The sequence below is a fragment of the Ambystoma mexicanum genome, chromosome 9, assembly GCF_040938575.1.
Source record: "Ambystoma mexicanum isolate Mex_15411 chromosome 9, UKY_AmexF1_1, whole genome shotgun sequence".
NCBI lineage: Eukaryota > Metazoa > Chordata > Amphibia > Caudata > Ambystomatidae > Ambystoma > Ambystoma mexicanum.
The window spans coordinates 258,070,001-258,084,829 of record NC_090931.1 but is presented as its reverse complement, the minus strand read 5'-3'; the positions used below and the strand labels follow the sequence as shown (position 1 = coordinate 258,084,829).

Below are 14,829 nucleotides of genomic sequence, written 5' to 3'. Positions count from 1 at the left end.
TGCACAAAGGAGAGGAATGGTAGAATGTTTTTGATTGTGTGCAGGTGGAAGAAGCATTTCTTGATTATTGTGTTTAATTGTGGTTCTAGAGTAAGCTTTTTGTCCATTAGGATTCCCAAGATTTTTTACTATTTTGGATGGCGTGGGCACTGTTCCTAGTTCTGAGGGCCATGGGATGTATTGGTTGCTTCCCTGGTTTTCAGATATAATCATGACTTCCCTCTTCCTGGGTTGATTTTAACTACTGTTTGTGTTCATCCATTCGTAGAATTCTTTGAGACAGTCTACTAGTATGGTGTTCTCCTCTTGGACATATTCGATCTTGTAGACAATTTGGGTGTCATCTGTGCACTTGTAGCAGATGAGGCCGTGCCTTTTGATGAGGTTGATTAGTGGAGTCATGTAGATTAGTGGACATTAGTGACGTCTATGTAGCTACAATAATATCTATGAGAGTTCCAAACTAGCTTCCCTTCCTCGCACCTTGGAGGTGTGACAATTCTTAAACTATATATAGAAACAGGGAAAAGGAGTTATGACTACGCCTTATGCCATATTCAAATACATAAAAGGATACATTTTCATCCTTGTTTGGAAGTAGTCTAAGGGTTGACAAAAGACCATACCCCCGCATTATCCAATCCAATACTAACCTCACCATCGCCCCCATAAATTTAAAGAAGGCCATGTTTGATGAAATATGTGTTGTTTCAATTTACTTTTCAGTGGCACACAATAGTGAATGTATTTTATAGTGTTTTTTATTATGTTTTTTGTACAAAATAATAATTAAAATATGTATTTGATCATGGCATAAGGCATAGTCATAACTCCTTTCCCGTTTCTATATCTAGTTTAAGAATTGTCTCACCTCCAGGGTTCGAGGGAGGGAAGCTAGTGTGGAACTCTCTATTATTGGTTCTTGGCCCCCATCCACCTAGCCCCTGAAAAAAAGGACCACCCAGCTCATGTGTAGCATTTTTCTTGTTCATGTAGCTACTACAGACAGACAAAATACAATATATTATCAGACTACTACACTATTCGTTCTTACAGCTACACTTCCTCAGTATGTGGCTACGTAAGTTATGGCACAATGAAGGACACTCCACCTGCCCGATTTCTTTTCTCTTCCACCTCATTCAGCTTGTACATATTACGCTTTGGGCTCGGCTGTTTGTGACAGTATGCTGGGCAATCCCACATTTCTCTCTCTTGGATATGTAATGTAACCTAACATCAAACAGACAAAAGCCTCCACGCTTTAAGCGTATACGGGAGCACATCTCAAGCCCGTCACCCGAGTACTAGGGCCGCTTTATGAAGTGGAAGTAGCACAATTAAAAACACACATGGGGTCGACGTCTGACCCTTGACAAAAGAGGGCGCCGTCCACCCAAGTGTCCCCCCTGAGCATTAAGCATTTAGCCTTTTCTGATCACTACTACTTCTGTTCTCTCACAAACTAAGGTCTGGATACCCTGGTGAGGGCACAATAGACCCATCCATCCCTAGCAAGCTTTGACGCGGTTAAACCTCGCGGGGTCTAACATGGTTTACAAACCGCTTACCATAACATTCCGTGAATACAGAAACCGCATACCACTCTAAAAAGCGTTTCACTGTAAAGGGCTACCCTGGCCCAAGCCATGTACGAACATTTTTCCACAGAAAACGAAAGTAGATCCTTTCCAGTAAGTCCGGTGCCTTTCAGGGTTAAAACGAAAGCTGCTGGCTCTGACAAACAAGGCCGCTATTAAGGGAAGCCGCTCCTACCAATGAGTCAGGGCAGCCCCCTCTATAATCAAGTGAAACATGAGAGGCTGCAGGGCTGGGCCAGCATGTGGGATTGCAGCATTCGTGGAACTTGGAGCCGACTGTAATTTGCTCAGTGTACAAACAACAAACTAAGTCGTAAACGACTGCTCGGGTGCACAGCCCAGCCCTCAGAATAAGCAGAGTGTTCTCACCACCTACAAAAGTGGCAAATGGTTATCAGACGAATGCCTAACCTGCAGCATTTGACTCTTCCTTGGCATACAACTGTGCAATACATCAGAAGAAACCTCTTCCCCGGCATTCACTTGTGCCATACATCAGAAGGAGACCCTTCCCCGACATACAACTGAGCAATACACCAGAAGGAGACCCTTCCCCGACATACACCTGTGCCATACACCAGAAGGAGACCCTTCCCCGACATACAACTGAGCAATACACCAGAAGGAGCCCCCCTTCCCAACATAAACCTTTGACATATACCAGAAGGAGACCCTTCTAACATACACGTGTGCCACATACCAGAATTAGACTCTTCCACAACATACACCTGTGCAATACATCAGAACGAGCCTCTCCCCTGGAATACACCTGTGCCATACACCAGAAGAAGACACTTCCCCGACACAAACCTGTGCTATACACCAGGAGACACTTCCCCGACATACACCTGTGTCATACAAAAGACGACGACTCTTCCCCCACATACACCTGTGCCATACACCAGAAGGAGGCCCGTCCCCAAGGTACACATGTGCCATACACCAGAATAACTCTTCAACAGCGTACAACAGGTATTACCCAAATTGATAATTTACAAACGATCGTATGGTAAATCTGTCCCCCGCTCACCATGTTTGGTAGTGATGGCTTTTGTGGGTAGTGGGGGTGTACCCCACTTCTGTAGGTTTGAAGGCAGCGGACGGGAAGAAAAAAATAAATATTTTTTTTTAAAAAAGGACCCTGCAGGGTCAGGTCTGACCCGTATAGGAGGGACGGATCCGACGCCGCAAAGTTAGAAGATGAGCAGACGGCGAAAAGTTAAGTAGGGGGTGGAGTACTGTTTGGGGGGTTCGTTTGAGCAGATTTGGCTGCGGCAAAATCAGCTTCGCGGCCAAATTGACCACAGTCGAATCGGCCGCAAACAATTGTGCCACGGCCAAACCGTATACATCCATACAACATAATGAGACTCTTTCCTGGCATACATATGTACCATAGACCAGAAAGATACTCCTCCCCAGCATACATCTTTGCCAAAAAGGAGAGTCTTCTTAGACATACACCTGTACAATACACCACACAATCTCGCACACCAGCAAATGGTGGCCAACGTCTGAAAATCACATTTACGCTCAGTGAACAGTGTTTCCGAACGAAGCTGCCAACAGCACATCACAGCTCTCTTGCTATTTTCCCACTTAACCCCACTAACCACCCACACTCCCTCCTTGCATTACACATCCACGTTAGCGCCTGGAGACCACACAAGTGTCATTGGTGCGCTGTATAAAACCTTTAACATTAACAGAATGAGACTCTTCCAGCATACAGTTGTACCATACCACATAATGAGACTCTTTCCTGGCACACAACCATGTCATACAGCAGAATTAAGACTCTTCTGCGACAAACACCTGCACCATACAACAGAATGACACTCTTCCCTCGGAATACACCAGAATCAAGACTCTTCCCCTGGCATGTACCTTTAACTTATATCAGAAGAAGATTCTTCGCTGCTAGATTCCCACATCATAACGTCACATTATTCAGCACGATAGATCAGAGTGGAAAGTGCGATCACAGCCTGCAGGACACAGACCTGAACACAAGTCAAACCAACTCTGCATTTCATCCTTCACAGATCGAAAGATTGGATACGATTCCAGAACCTACACATTAGGAATCCTGCATGAAGCCATAGCCATATAAAAATTAGATACTAATCTTCCAACAGCTGTCTCCTCTGCATGAATGGCAGACATTGTGCCATGGAAATGCTACATACCAATCTACACCAAATTAAAAAAGCAATTGCTCGAGAATGTGTCTGAACTGCACTTGTCCTTTTCTTTGTTCGTGTACTTGGGAGTCCGAGCTTTTAACAATTAGGAGTGAACCAAGGTCACAATTACCAGAGTTCTGAATTCTGCAGAAAGTGAGGCCACTTTTCTAAATTCCTTTTTCTAAAGAAACCTTTATGCCAACCGCTCCCCCGAATCCTCGATGCAGGGAAGTCTTGCGTGAATAAAAGCAGGGAAATTCCTTGCTTGGGGTTTGTGCTTCAGATGAGATTCCAGTGTAGTTATGGATCCAGGTCCTCTGCAAGCTACCAATATAGCACTGAAGCGTTTTTATGCTGCGCACTCGCACTTTACGGAAAAATTGAATCACTTAGCATAAAGAACAAGCACTTGTGAATCATATGGGAGCAAGGATTCACAACAACTGTGCGGTAGCCAAACTTTGTCATGTCAAAATGCGTTCAAGCAGACGAGAAAAAAGTCCTCATGGACGGAATGAAATAGAGAAACCATAATCTAAGAGGCTTAGGTTGACCGTACAGCCTACCTTGCACAGCAATTATCTGTTAGCAAGGGCCAAACTATTGTTTATGGACATGTTCCGCAGTTTTCGGGCGTTGCATGACTAACCCATGCAGCCCATAGTGCTTGCGGCTGTGCAATAGCAGTAATCGAGCCTGATCTCAATCAACAATGACGTCCACAGTGCAGGAAACCCTGCCCAGCCACTGGAATGCGGTCCAGTTACAGCAGTAGTCAGACCTTTTCTACTATATAAAAGAGGCCCTGCTCCAGTAGTACTCAAACATTAGCTGGATAACCATCAGGTCTGCGAGTAGTCATGTCCCTGCAGTGATAAGCAAACACCCATGTCCACAGTTATCTGGGTAACAATGTGATAGTTCATAAATGGCTGTAATATTGCCACAGTAAATGCTTTCTCCCTATGGGTGCAGGCATCTGCGTCCTCTTCCATATTGTAGCGGGGAAGAGCACAGTTTAAATTCATGAAAGTTGTAATCTCCTCCCATTCTTTATCAGCCCACTTTCGGATCACGCAAACTGTGACCACAACATCAGCAACCACACATACCAGATACCACACCGAATGCGTACTGTATAGTCCCTGTAAACAATCACTCAACATTACATGGTCCATCGTATCTGCCCTGTTTATCTGAATCCTGGCGGCCAACAGTTACTCCTTGAGGTTAGGTCGCAACAAATAGGCCAAATAAGTACAGAAGTACAGCTACAAAGCTTAACTAGCACTGACAAATCTAATAGTTTGGGCTTTTCTATAGTGAAAACGTTTTTATGCAATGGCAGGTATGGACATTGTTTGCCAGTTACCACCACCATATTACAGGTACCTTAAATTAAGAGCATGGCTACACCAACAGCAATGTAAGGCATTACAATGAACACGCCTAGCCCGTACACATGTACAACTATAAAATAAACGCCAAGTGTTCTGTGTGGGTGATGATCTACCATGAAAGGGGCACCACGAACAATGCTGGGTCAATAAGAACCCGATGTTACATGCATTACATGCATGTTATGCAATAGCCTTGAGATGTTCTTGATTGCCAGCTAACATTTTTAGTCAACTGCCAAATGATGGCTGTGTAAAGGAAAATGCAGGGGCCACAAATGGAAAACGGTGGTAGGGAAGCAAGGCTGAGCAGGACCGTTCAAAAGCCAAACTGGCATGGTGCCCTGTGAGGCAGAATCGCCAATAGATACGGAGTATAGTGGTGTGAGATGGAGTGATCTACGAGACAAGGTAATGTCCTTTAAGCGTTTATCTCTTCGAAGAGGGAGACAAATAAAAATTCCGCCAAAACAGAGGGAAACTGAGAGCCATCATCAATTAATATGAGGGCCTTTGCAAGCGTCCCCTTCCAGAATATTGTTATTTACAGAGTTCATTGATATGCAAAATGCCTCTCCCGACAACTGGAAGGTGGGCTTCCCTGCTGAGTCTGACCTAGTCTTAAGTGCTTAGTGCCTTAAATCGAGTTCTCCCACATTCCCATTCTCATCCCCAATTTTGTTCTTAAGTGTGCACCAGACAGATCCAATGTGTGTTGGAAAATAGTATAATGCTTTCGGTTATTTAAAAATATGCACCTAAAAAAGTCCATTTTCTTTTGCACCTCACCAACTTAAAACTGTTGTAAAAGACGGCTGCAAAAAGATATGTAAACTATCAAACAGTACACATGCGCACACACATGAATGTCTGATGACCATTCTGTGAAAGACAACAGGGGGAGTAAAAAAAAAAAATGCACTTCCAAAAACCCTCAAGGTAGTTAGGAAAATGAACTAATAGCCTATGCATCCCTTGTCCACAACTACTCACAGCACGTGACATTCTTGTAATAGGAGAGTGTTTTCGCAGAGTATCGGCCTTGCACAAGGGAAACCACGCCCTCACCCAGGACTCCAAGGAGATGAAAGACCTTCTAGAAGCTCATAACCCATCGGAGTGGTCCCTCCCCCAGATGGTTTCACCAACACATTTTATAAAACCTTTGCCGATGTTCTGGTCACACAGCTTACACCAAGCTATATAATTCCGTCTTAGACTCTGGTAAGGTATCCAAATATGGTGGAATCAGCCACTACCCTGGTGCTGAAATCAGGGGAAAATCCTGAGAATGTACTTTCTACCACCTAATAGCCCTCTTAAATACTGATGCAAAACTTGACAGTAAAATACTTGCATCCAGACTGGTTGCGGTCCTCCCCCATACAATCAACAGCGACCAGACCGGCTTTATGACGAATAGGGGTTCCCATGATAAGGTCAGGCAGGTGGTGGATCTCCCTGCCCCCCCCCCCCCCCAAAATCGCTTGAGGATTATCTCTCCTTTGCCTAGACGCACACCACGCCTTTGACAGTATGTCCTCTGACTACTTAAAAGCACTGTTACCTGCTTATGGATTCGACCCGCATTTCTCCAAGTTGGTTATGGCGAACTTTCAGATCCCGGCCACCAGGCTCAAAGTAAATGCCCTCTGTCACCTCTGCTACCCCTGGGAAGGGGCACTAGACAGGGCTGTCCCCTCTCCCCCTTAGTATTTGCACTAGCAATGGAACCACCAGCACAGCAGATATGCTGTCATCCCTGCATCTCGGGATAACATACGGAGGGACCACACAAACACATGAGGTGGCACTATATGCCGATGATGTCCTTTGTTTTCTTCAGGCCGCTATATCCTCCCTACCAGTACTCCTTGACCTGGATAAATTTTCCTCGGTGTCAGGGTTTGGTGTTAATCAGGAAAAATATGTAGGGTTGACTAACAGAACCGCCAGAGGTCCGCCACACCCTGAAAATTGCCTTCCCCTTTCGATGGGCTGATGGGGAGATCACATATCTAGGAGTCTGTATCACAACTACATATAACTCCCTTCTGAGAGCTAACATTCCTGCGCCGTGGAAAGAGGCCAAAGACATGCTCCAACGATGGGAGATGCAGGAAATGTTGTGGTTGGGTCGATCAGTGCAGTCAAAATGACCTTGCTCCCAAGTCTTCCAGGCTCTGCCAATTCTTATTCCAGAGCACGACCTGTTTGTGCTGTAGAAGGCATTGGGGCAGGTTCATTTGGCACAGCTGACCCCTAGAATTCCTCACAAGCTTCTCCTTCATTCCAGGGGACTGGGAGGGCTTGGGGTCCCATCTAGCGAGCAGTACTTCCAGGCCACACAGATTGCTCTGATGCTAGATTGGGGGGATGCAGAAATGGAAGGCTTTAGAACAAGCTAGCTTGCCCTTCCCTCTAGCTCACCTCCCCTTCCTCCCTAAATCAGTGAGATGGCTCCAACAATGGCCTACTGGAGACCACTTGCATCACCTTCCACAACTGGGACAAAGCATGCACCAAACGGGCTGTGAATCAGGGCTGGGTCCCCTCTCTGCGGTGCTTCACAACCCGGTTCTCCGGGCATGGGTAATAGGACAATCGCACAATGGGAATCACAGGGGATCCTACAGCTGAGGACAGTTATATGTGATTTTACCGACGGACATTACAGAGTGTTACATTTCATTGTGGTCAAAACACCCAAAAAAAAAACACTTTATTTGGGGGTGGGGGGCCTCCAAGCCCTCCCGATTGTCTACCCTTATAACGCCACCCCAACCCCATCCCGACCCCTTTGAACCCTTTACCGCATTACGCTTTATATATTTAATCTTTTCAGGTGTTTTCGGTGTTATAGTCTGCTCTGTTATTTACCACTCTATTGTTTGCGATAAATTGACTGGGTACCCTGAGGGACCTATATAAGGACGGGGCACAACTTAACTTTTGTGGAATGTAAAGAGGTTCAATTTAACAGAGGCAGAGCGCTTTAGATATATCCTGCTACAGCACCGGGTGTCCAATAAACAAGTCAAACAGGTTAGAATCCCTCCCCAGCCCCCATGAGATTAGAATTTAGGGTGTTATCGCAGAAAGGGTCTACCTGGTACTGCTTGTTGGAGTGTGCTTCCCTGGAAGACAAGATTCCTTATATGGAGCTCTGGGAGAGAGAACTAGTGGTAGATAGCACTGAAGAATCATAGCAAAAGATCTGGTCCCCATGCCCAGGGGTGCTCTCGCTGCACCTTAATTTAAGAAGGAGCCCTTAAGTTATATTTTTGCTGATATAGGACCCCTCAAAGGTTACATGCAATCTGTCTAGATCATTCGGATCACTGCTGGCACGGCTTTGGTCAACTAGGGAACGTTGCACACATGTCGTGACACTGCCCAACTATGCAAACATACTAGCCAGAGGTCCGCTCAAGAATAAAAAAAAATATATCATGGTGGGTAGCCTTCCCCCCATGTGTCCGCTGATTCTACTACTGGGGGATGACCCAGAAGATGACACTTTCTCGATGTCGGGCCCTAGAGCGGACTTAATATCACACTTATTGATGGCTGTGAGAAAAAAACATGCTCGTTTTTGGAAGACCCCAGAAGGCCCTTGCATCTCGTATTAAGTGGAGACCAGAATTAAATTTCGAACACTGGTTATAACATTTAAATGTAGAACGCAAATGATGCCTCCATATCTTTAGTGCTACATCAATGATAAAGTAAACACCAGAGCGTTGAGATCCGGTGCTCAGAATCTCCTGGAACAACTTAGACCAAAGACCTCAAAAGCAGAGAACGGGGATTTTGCTTTCAAGCTCCCATCCTGTGGAACCTACTTCCAGATTACCTGCGCGAACTTAAAATTCTGGCCGCTTTCAAGAAGGAACTTAAAAGCTTTCTCTTGTCATAAGCAGCACTGTCTAGGAATTATATTGCAAGTAGTTTGTTTATTGTGACCATCCTTGATAGGATTGGTTTAGGCTAGTATAGGCGCCCTTTTTTGTTTCATGTCTTGTATTTTTTTGTTAGCGCCTTCATGCCCACGGGCCCATAGTTTCGCTTTATAAATATAATGTAATGTAAGTATGGGAAACGATAGCGATGGAAAAGCTAACAGCACTCATATCAGACCGGATGGCAAAATGTTCCTGCACTTGGGCCCCTTTTTTAGATTGCCCTTTCGAAAAACTCAGCGATAGCTCTGAAATAGGCGTTTCATGATCTAACTTATGGCAGAGGTATCCCGAAGGATGAAACCGATTAAACTGTTCTTGCTGGGAAGTGGGAGGGCCACCTACTGTGGGCAAAGAGCGGAAACTGTCATTGCATGGGGCCCACTCTGTTGGCATTGTTCACATTCGCATGACCTCCCTCCCCCCTTTCTTACTTCTTCCTCTTCTCGGTTCGATTTGGGCGGTTCCAGTTTGTAATATTAAGAAAATTAAATTTCAATGTTGTCACTTAGTTTCTTGCGGCTGTTGTATAACCTGCTCACCGAGGTTTCAATAAAAAGTCAACTTGGAAGAAAAAAAAGTGAAAGAAATTCTTACTTTTTTTTTTCACCCAACTGATTTTTCATTGTTTTATTGTATATGTTCCGACTACAGTATGTTATCCCCACTGTTTGAATGGAAGTCTTGTGCAGCCTATTTGGAAAAGCAAGCGGCTTTGCGTCTTCAAAATGTTACTGCCATCGAGCTAAAACCAATCTGAAACAGAATTTTGGGTGAGATTTTCCCTGACCCGGGAAAAACACTTCTACCATGCTCTCAGATCCGCAAAACAGCCATTTGCAGGCTTCAATTGGTTAACTGCTTTAGAGTGTTCAGAAACAGGAAGTCAGGATTTGAATGAACCCTGCCAATTATGACCCAGGGCGAGACACTAATCCACAAAACGACATCAGGATGCCTATGAAATTGCTGGCTAGGATTGGCAGGAAATGTTTAAGTACAGCTTTTGATGCTCGAAAGGTGTGCATCTTTTATACTTCACCAGCACCATTATAGGAAGCAATCCTCTCTTAGGTTATTTTCAAGGTCTCCATGATTAATCTTTTGAGAGGCAAATGTGTATGGGGGTGAGAACAAACTCAAACTCTTCCCCCGCCCACTGAGACACACTCCACCTCTTCACGGTAAATAATGTCCATTCCCAGCACGCAGTTGGTCTCAGTCTCTTAGTTTCTCAGGCCTCAAAGCCATAGCAGAAAGGAACGTCTCAAGGTTAACAAATTAAAATCTTATTGTGTCAAGCGGGGCATTACTTAATGAGATATAGCCTTCCTTAAAAGCCAAATGGGGGGTAGCTCAATGAGGCACTTGCCCGAGATACAGCGCCAGACTACACTTTGCAGTCTCTCTCATCCCCGTCTGAGAGGAGCCATCCAGCATACTTACGAGATTGGGAGCTGGCGTACCAATACATTTGGGAAATAACACCAATCATTGAAGTGCTTGGTACAAGACCTATTTATCTACACGAGTCGCCTACAAGCACTGACCTCCTGCTGTCCTTTCTGTACCTCTCTCGTCGCAAAAAGGGTCAAAACTAGGGTATCGTTTGTACATTGCTCAGATTTGATTTTTTTCCTCACTCTTATATTGCCATGTTAAAAGGACTTATTGAGAACATTTTACTTATTATAGTTTACTTTTGTACCGAACTGTACGTGTTAGACAGTTGTCTCAATCTTTAGTCTTCTTAAATCTTTCGGTTTCCGTTATAAAGCTTTAATTGCGTTCAATAAAACCTTTTGTTGGCAAAAGAGTCGATTTCCTTAGTGCAAGTACTCTAGAATGGCGACCCATTTTCACAATAGCATTATATTCCGAATTCCTCCTTTTTACCTCTTGGTTTACCGTCGCTTTTAATTAGTTAAGAAACACTATCCGAATGAAGAAAAAAACGTAGTAACACTCGTAGGTGTTGTAGCCTACTGTAATTTAATTAAATGTTCGTATCGATCTGATCCTCCCTTAACACCGACTGTCAAAAATACGTCCATTAACGGCAAACATCTTAAATTTCAGAACATGTAACAAACAACCTGTAAAAATGAATAAAATCAAAAAGGGTGAAAACAGGACAAAACCTGAACAAAAATGATTCAAGTATCAATAAACATCAGCTATCACAAAACACCACAATGATTAACGTGACACAAGAGGAACAATTGGGCGAAATCACGATAAAAGTCACAGCACTTCCCGGTGCAAAGGACGATAGAAGATTCGTGGAAACGTGGATTCTAGTGCAGCTGGCGCATTTGCCGTGTTTTAATGTGTAACGTTACACTGGACTTTTAGTATCCGTCGCCTTAATCAATGGACCGCTGAACAAGGCGCGGCACTCCACAGAGGACTGGAGCATGCACGAATGGTGGTGAAATAACCCGAGCACAGGATTCCCCCGTTGCAGAGCACGGGACGTGGGTGCAGTGGGATGGGCTCGCGAGCACGTGGCAAGGGGCGGGGCGCCCACACGTCACAATGCCTGGTAAACCCGATGTAGCAACATTCCGATCGGGCAAGTCCAGCCGGCCGCGTGACAGAGCAGCACGTGACCTGTGCAGGACCCCGTGTCAACGGTGTACACACGCCGTGCCGAGGCGGTGGGAGGGAAGCGAAGGGGCTAGGATAAGGGGCGTCTGCCACATCACCCCCTCCAAGGAGCGTGGGCTAGTGTGCCTGCAGACGACGTCACCCGGTTCCGCTGCACTGCCAGGCGGATACCCCGTACACGACTGACACAATGCTCTGCTCCGCCCTGCGGTGTGAAGCAATGCCTCTCTGCCTCCTCAACGAGGCGGGCCCTGCCGCATTGTGGAACAATGCCCAGAGCGACGATGACACTGCAGAAACATAACCCAGCCCCCGGGAGAGCGCTACTACTGCCTGGCGTGGATTCCAAGAAGACAATTTAGAAACAGTAAAGAAAAACAAACAACGCCCTCCGTCTGCAGTGCGGAAACGTGTCTCGCAACGACGAGGGCGCTACTGCAGTTCTAAAGGACAATGCCCGGACGGGAAGAATGCCCTTTCCACCAACAGTGCACCAGCGAGGGTACTGCGGTGTCAAGCCATGCACCCCCTGAGGATTGCACAGCTAGACTGAATCAATGCAACCTCTGAAGACGATGGCAGTGCCTATCCGAGCCCTGATAAAAGAACTGCTGCTGGGTGGCTAGAAGAAGCCCCTCCTACATAAGGACACTGCTGCAGTGTGACTGGATACCCTCTTGTGTGGGTTGCAGTCATCACCCCACCCTTAACCGAAACGCAGCTGCAGTGTGACCGAAAGCCCCTCTCGGGCGAGGACACTGCCGCATTGAACGACACCTCTTAAAAGATCACTGGTGCAGGGTGTAAACAATGCTGACACTAAGCTAATGGTACTATCAGGGCAGGGTTTGGTAGTGTAACCATGCCCACAGGAGGTGCAGCTGCAGTCAGTTCCTGCATGATCAGTCATTCTAAATACATAATGCTGTAGTGTATGCAATCGTCAATAGAGGAGCACTATGGGCTGATCCCACCCGATACCCCCAACCCCCATTCCTCTTACGCTATAGCATTAATGCCACCGCACTGGCTGTCACTACCCGCCGCCCCCACCCCATCCTCACCACGTGCTCTCTGCTGCTGTTGGGCTTGCCACTCCAGGAACATGGCTGCCTCCAGCAAGGTCTCCAGGCTCATTTCTGGGCCGCTCGCTCGGCCCGGGGTGCAGGCAGCGTCCTCGGCTCCTCCTCACAGCCCTTAGCCGGAGCCCAGCGGAAAGCAGAGCGACAAGATGGCGGGGAGTAAGCACAACAAGGAGGGGCAAAGCCAGACCTGGAACAGGGGCGGAGCTGAGCGCAACAGTGAGAGGGGGTGGGTGGGGCAAAGCCCGACGTGGAACCTGGAGGAGGGGAGTAACAAGGAGAGGCGGGGATGTTTCAAAACCCGGTCTGGAGTCATTGAACTGGATGAGAAAAAGAAACACTAGGGAAGGAAAGCCAGGCGTGGAGCTGAGAAAAAATCGGCTGTTGCCTGTGTGTGTAATATATATATTTTTATATATTACACACACACTATTGTTGAAAGAAATACATTCAGCAATTCGTGTTTCCATCTGTACAAACCAAGATGTTGCTGTTTTGTTCATAAATCCATTCTGGGGTTATAATGGGGAAAACCAGAATGCCATGTTAAAACCAGGACTGGTCTATCCTCTTAGTGATGAATGGGACATGTTTGGCATGTGTGCTACATGTTTCTGGTCGGTTCTACTCCATTTCAACCCCCACCCCACGCTTCCTCGCCCTTTAAACATTTCTTTTGCATGTTCCTGGCCCCGCCTTTGCAGCATTCAAGGGTGCGCATCCATTGTGGATGGCTCCATTTTATTTATTTATTGTGCATTTGTAAGGTGCTTATACATCAAGTAAATTGTGTTTCAAAGTGCCCACAGGGCAGCAGGGAGGGAACATGGGAATTAAAAAAATATAACGATGATAGAGGCGGACCTACTAGACCTTGGGAGCATTCCGAACATGCAAGTGCAGAGAGAGAGAAGGGATGAGGGAGTGGGCAGTAAGTGCTAGGTATACCAGGATGGAAGTGCTATGGAGTAAGCAGCTTTAAGTGCCACGGTGAGTGGTCAGCTGGAAGTAAATAAGTGCAGGCATGTGGTGGCATAGGTCATTGGGTGCCAGGCATGTGCTGGAAGCGGGCAGAGGCTGAAGGTGATTGGGTGTGGGAGGCCAGGGCCCAAGAGGACCCCATAAGGGCCCTGGTCACCAATCGTAGCAACTGGATTTAGCAGAGGAAGGGAAGGAGGAGGGGAAAGTCTTGAGGAGCTTCAGGGAAATTTGTGGAGATCCGGCTCAAGAGGAAGAGGGAGGCTGTTCCAGAGGAGGGATCCTGCCGAGGAAAGAGATCAGCCACCAGCTGTCTGTTGCGCTTAACACATAGAGAGTTGGTGCTGGGGGAACATACAGATCTGGAGGGAGAGTGTTTAGTGAGAGCAAACTGTAGCTGGCGTGGTCCCTGGCCGCACACAGCCTTATGGATGATACAGAGGGATTTGAATTTGATCCTTGCAGCAACCGGGAGCCAGTGGAGAGTGTTCTGGGCTGGAGAGATGCAGTCTATGGGCTTGAGGTGAAGGATAAGTTTCACAGCCCTATTCTGGATTAGCTGGAGAGGTCGTGGAGAAGAAGAGGGTAGATTAAGGAAACGGCTATTGCAGTAGTCTAGCTGCGTTAGAACCAGAGCTCTGAAAACATTGAGCTTCTGGGGGAAAGTGAGAAAGGGAAGAATTCCTTTGAGGAGATAGAGTTGAAAGTGAGGGAGGAAGGACAGAGAAGAGTCGAAGATGACTCCAAGGTTTCTGGCTTCAGAAGAAGAAGGGAGAGTGCCCATAGAAGATGGCCAGAGTGAGAGGGGGTATGAGGGAGCAGGAGTCCCAATAGGAAGGATCTCAGTCTTGCTGGCGTTGAGACAGAGATCATTGGAAGTACACCAGGACTGGATGGCAGATGGGCAGTCAGGAATGATGGAGGAAGTAAGGAGAGGGTCAGAGGGAAGTTTGAAGAAGAGTTGTGTGTCTTTTGCGTAACACTGGAAGTTAGGGGAGAATGTGGAAATGAAG

General features: G+C 46.4%; 1 protein-coding gene across 2 annotated transcripts in view; it reads right to left on the bottom strand.

The window, feature by feature from the left end:
- The window catches only part of MNT (MAX network transcriptional repressor), a 217,942-nt gene extending 204,857 nt beyond the window's left edge, over window positions 1–13,085 (bottom strand). Inside the window, exon 1 of one of the 2 annotated variants that reach the window (XM_069614574.1) lies at window positions 12,821–13,085. In XM_069614574.1, coding sequence (XP_069470675.1) covers window positions 12,821–12,893 — 73 coding nt within the window. In that variant the 5' untranslated portion in view covers window positions 12,894–13,085. The remainder of the gene's footprint in view (window positions 1–12,820) is intronic. The other variant, XM_069614573.1, reaches the window with a different exon arrangement.
- Between the last annotated feature and the right edge of the window lie 1,744 nt (window positions 13,086–14,829).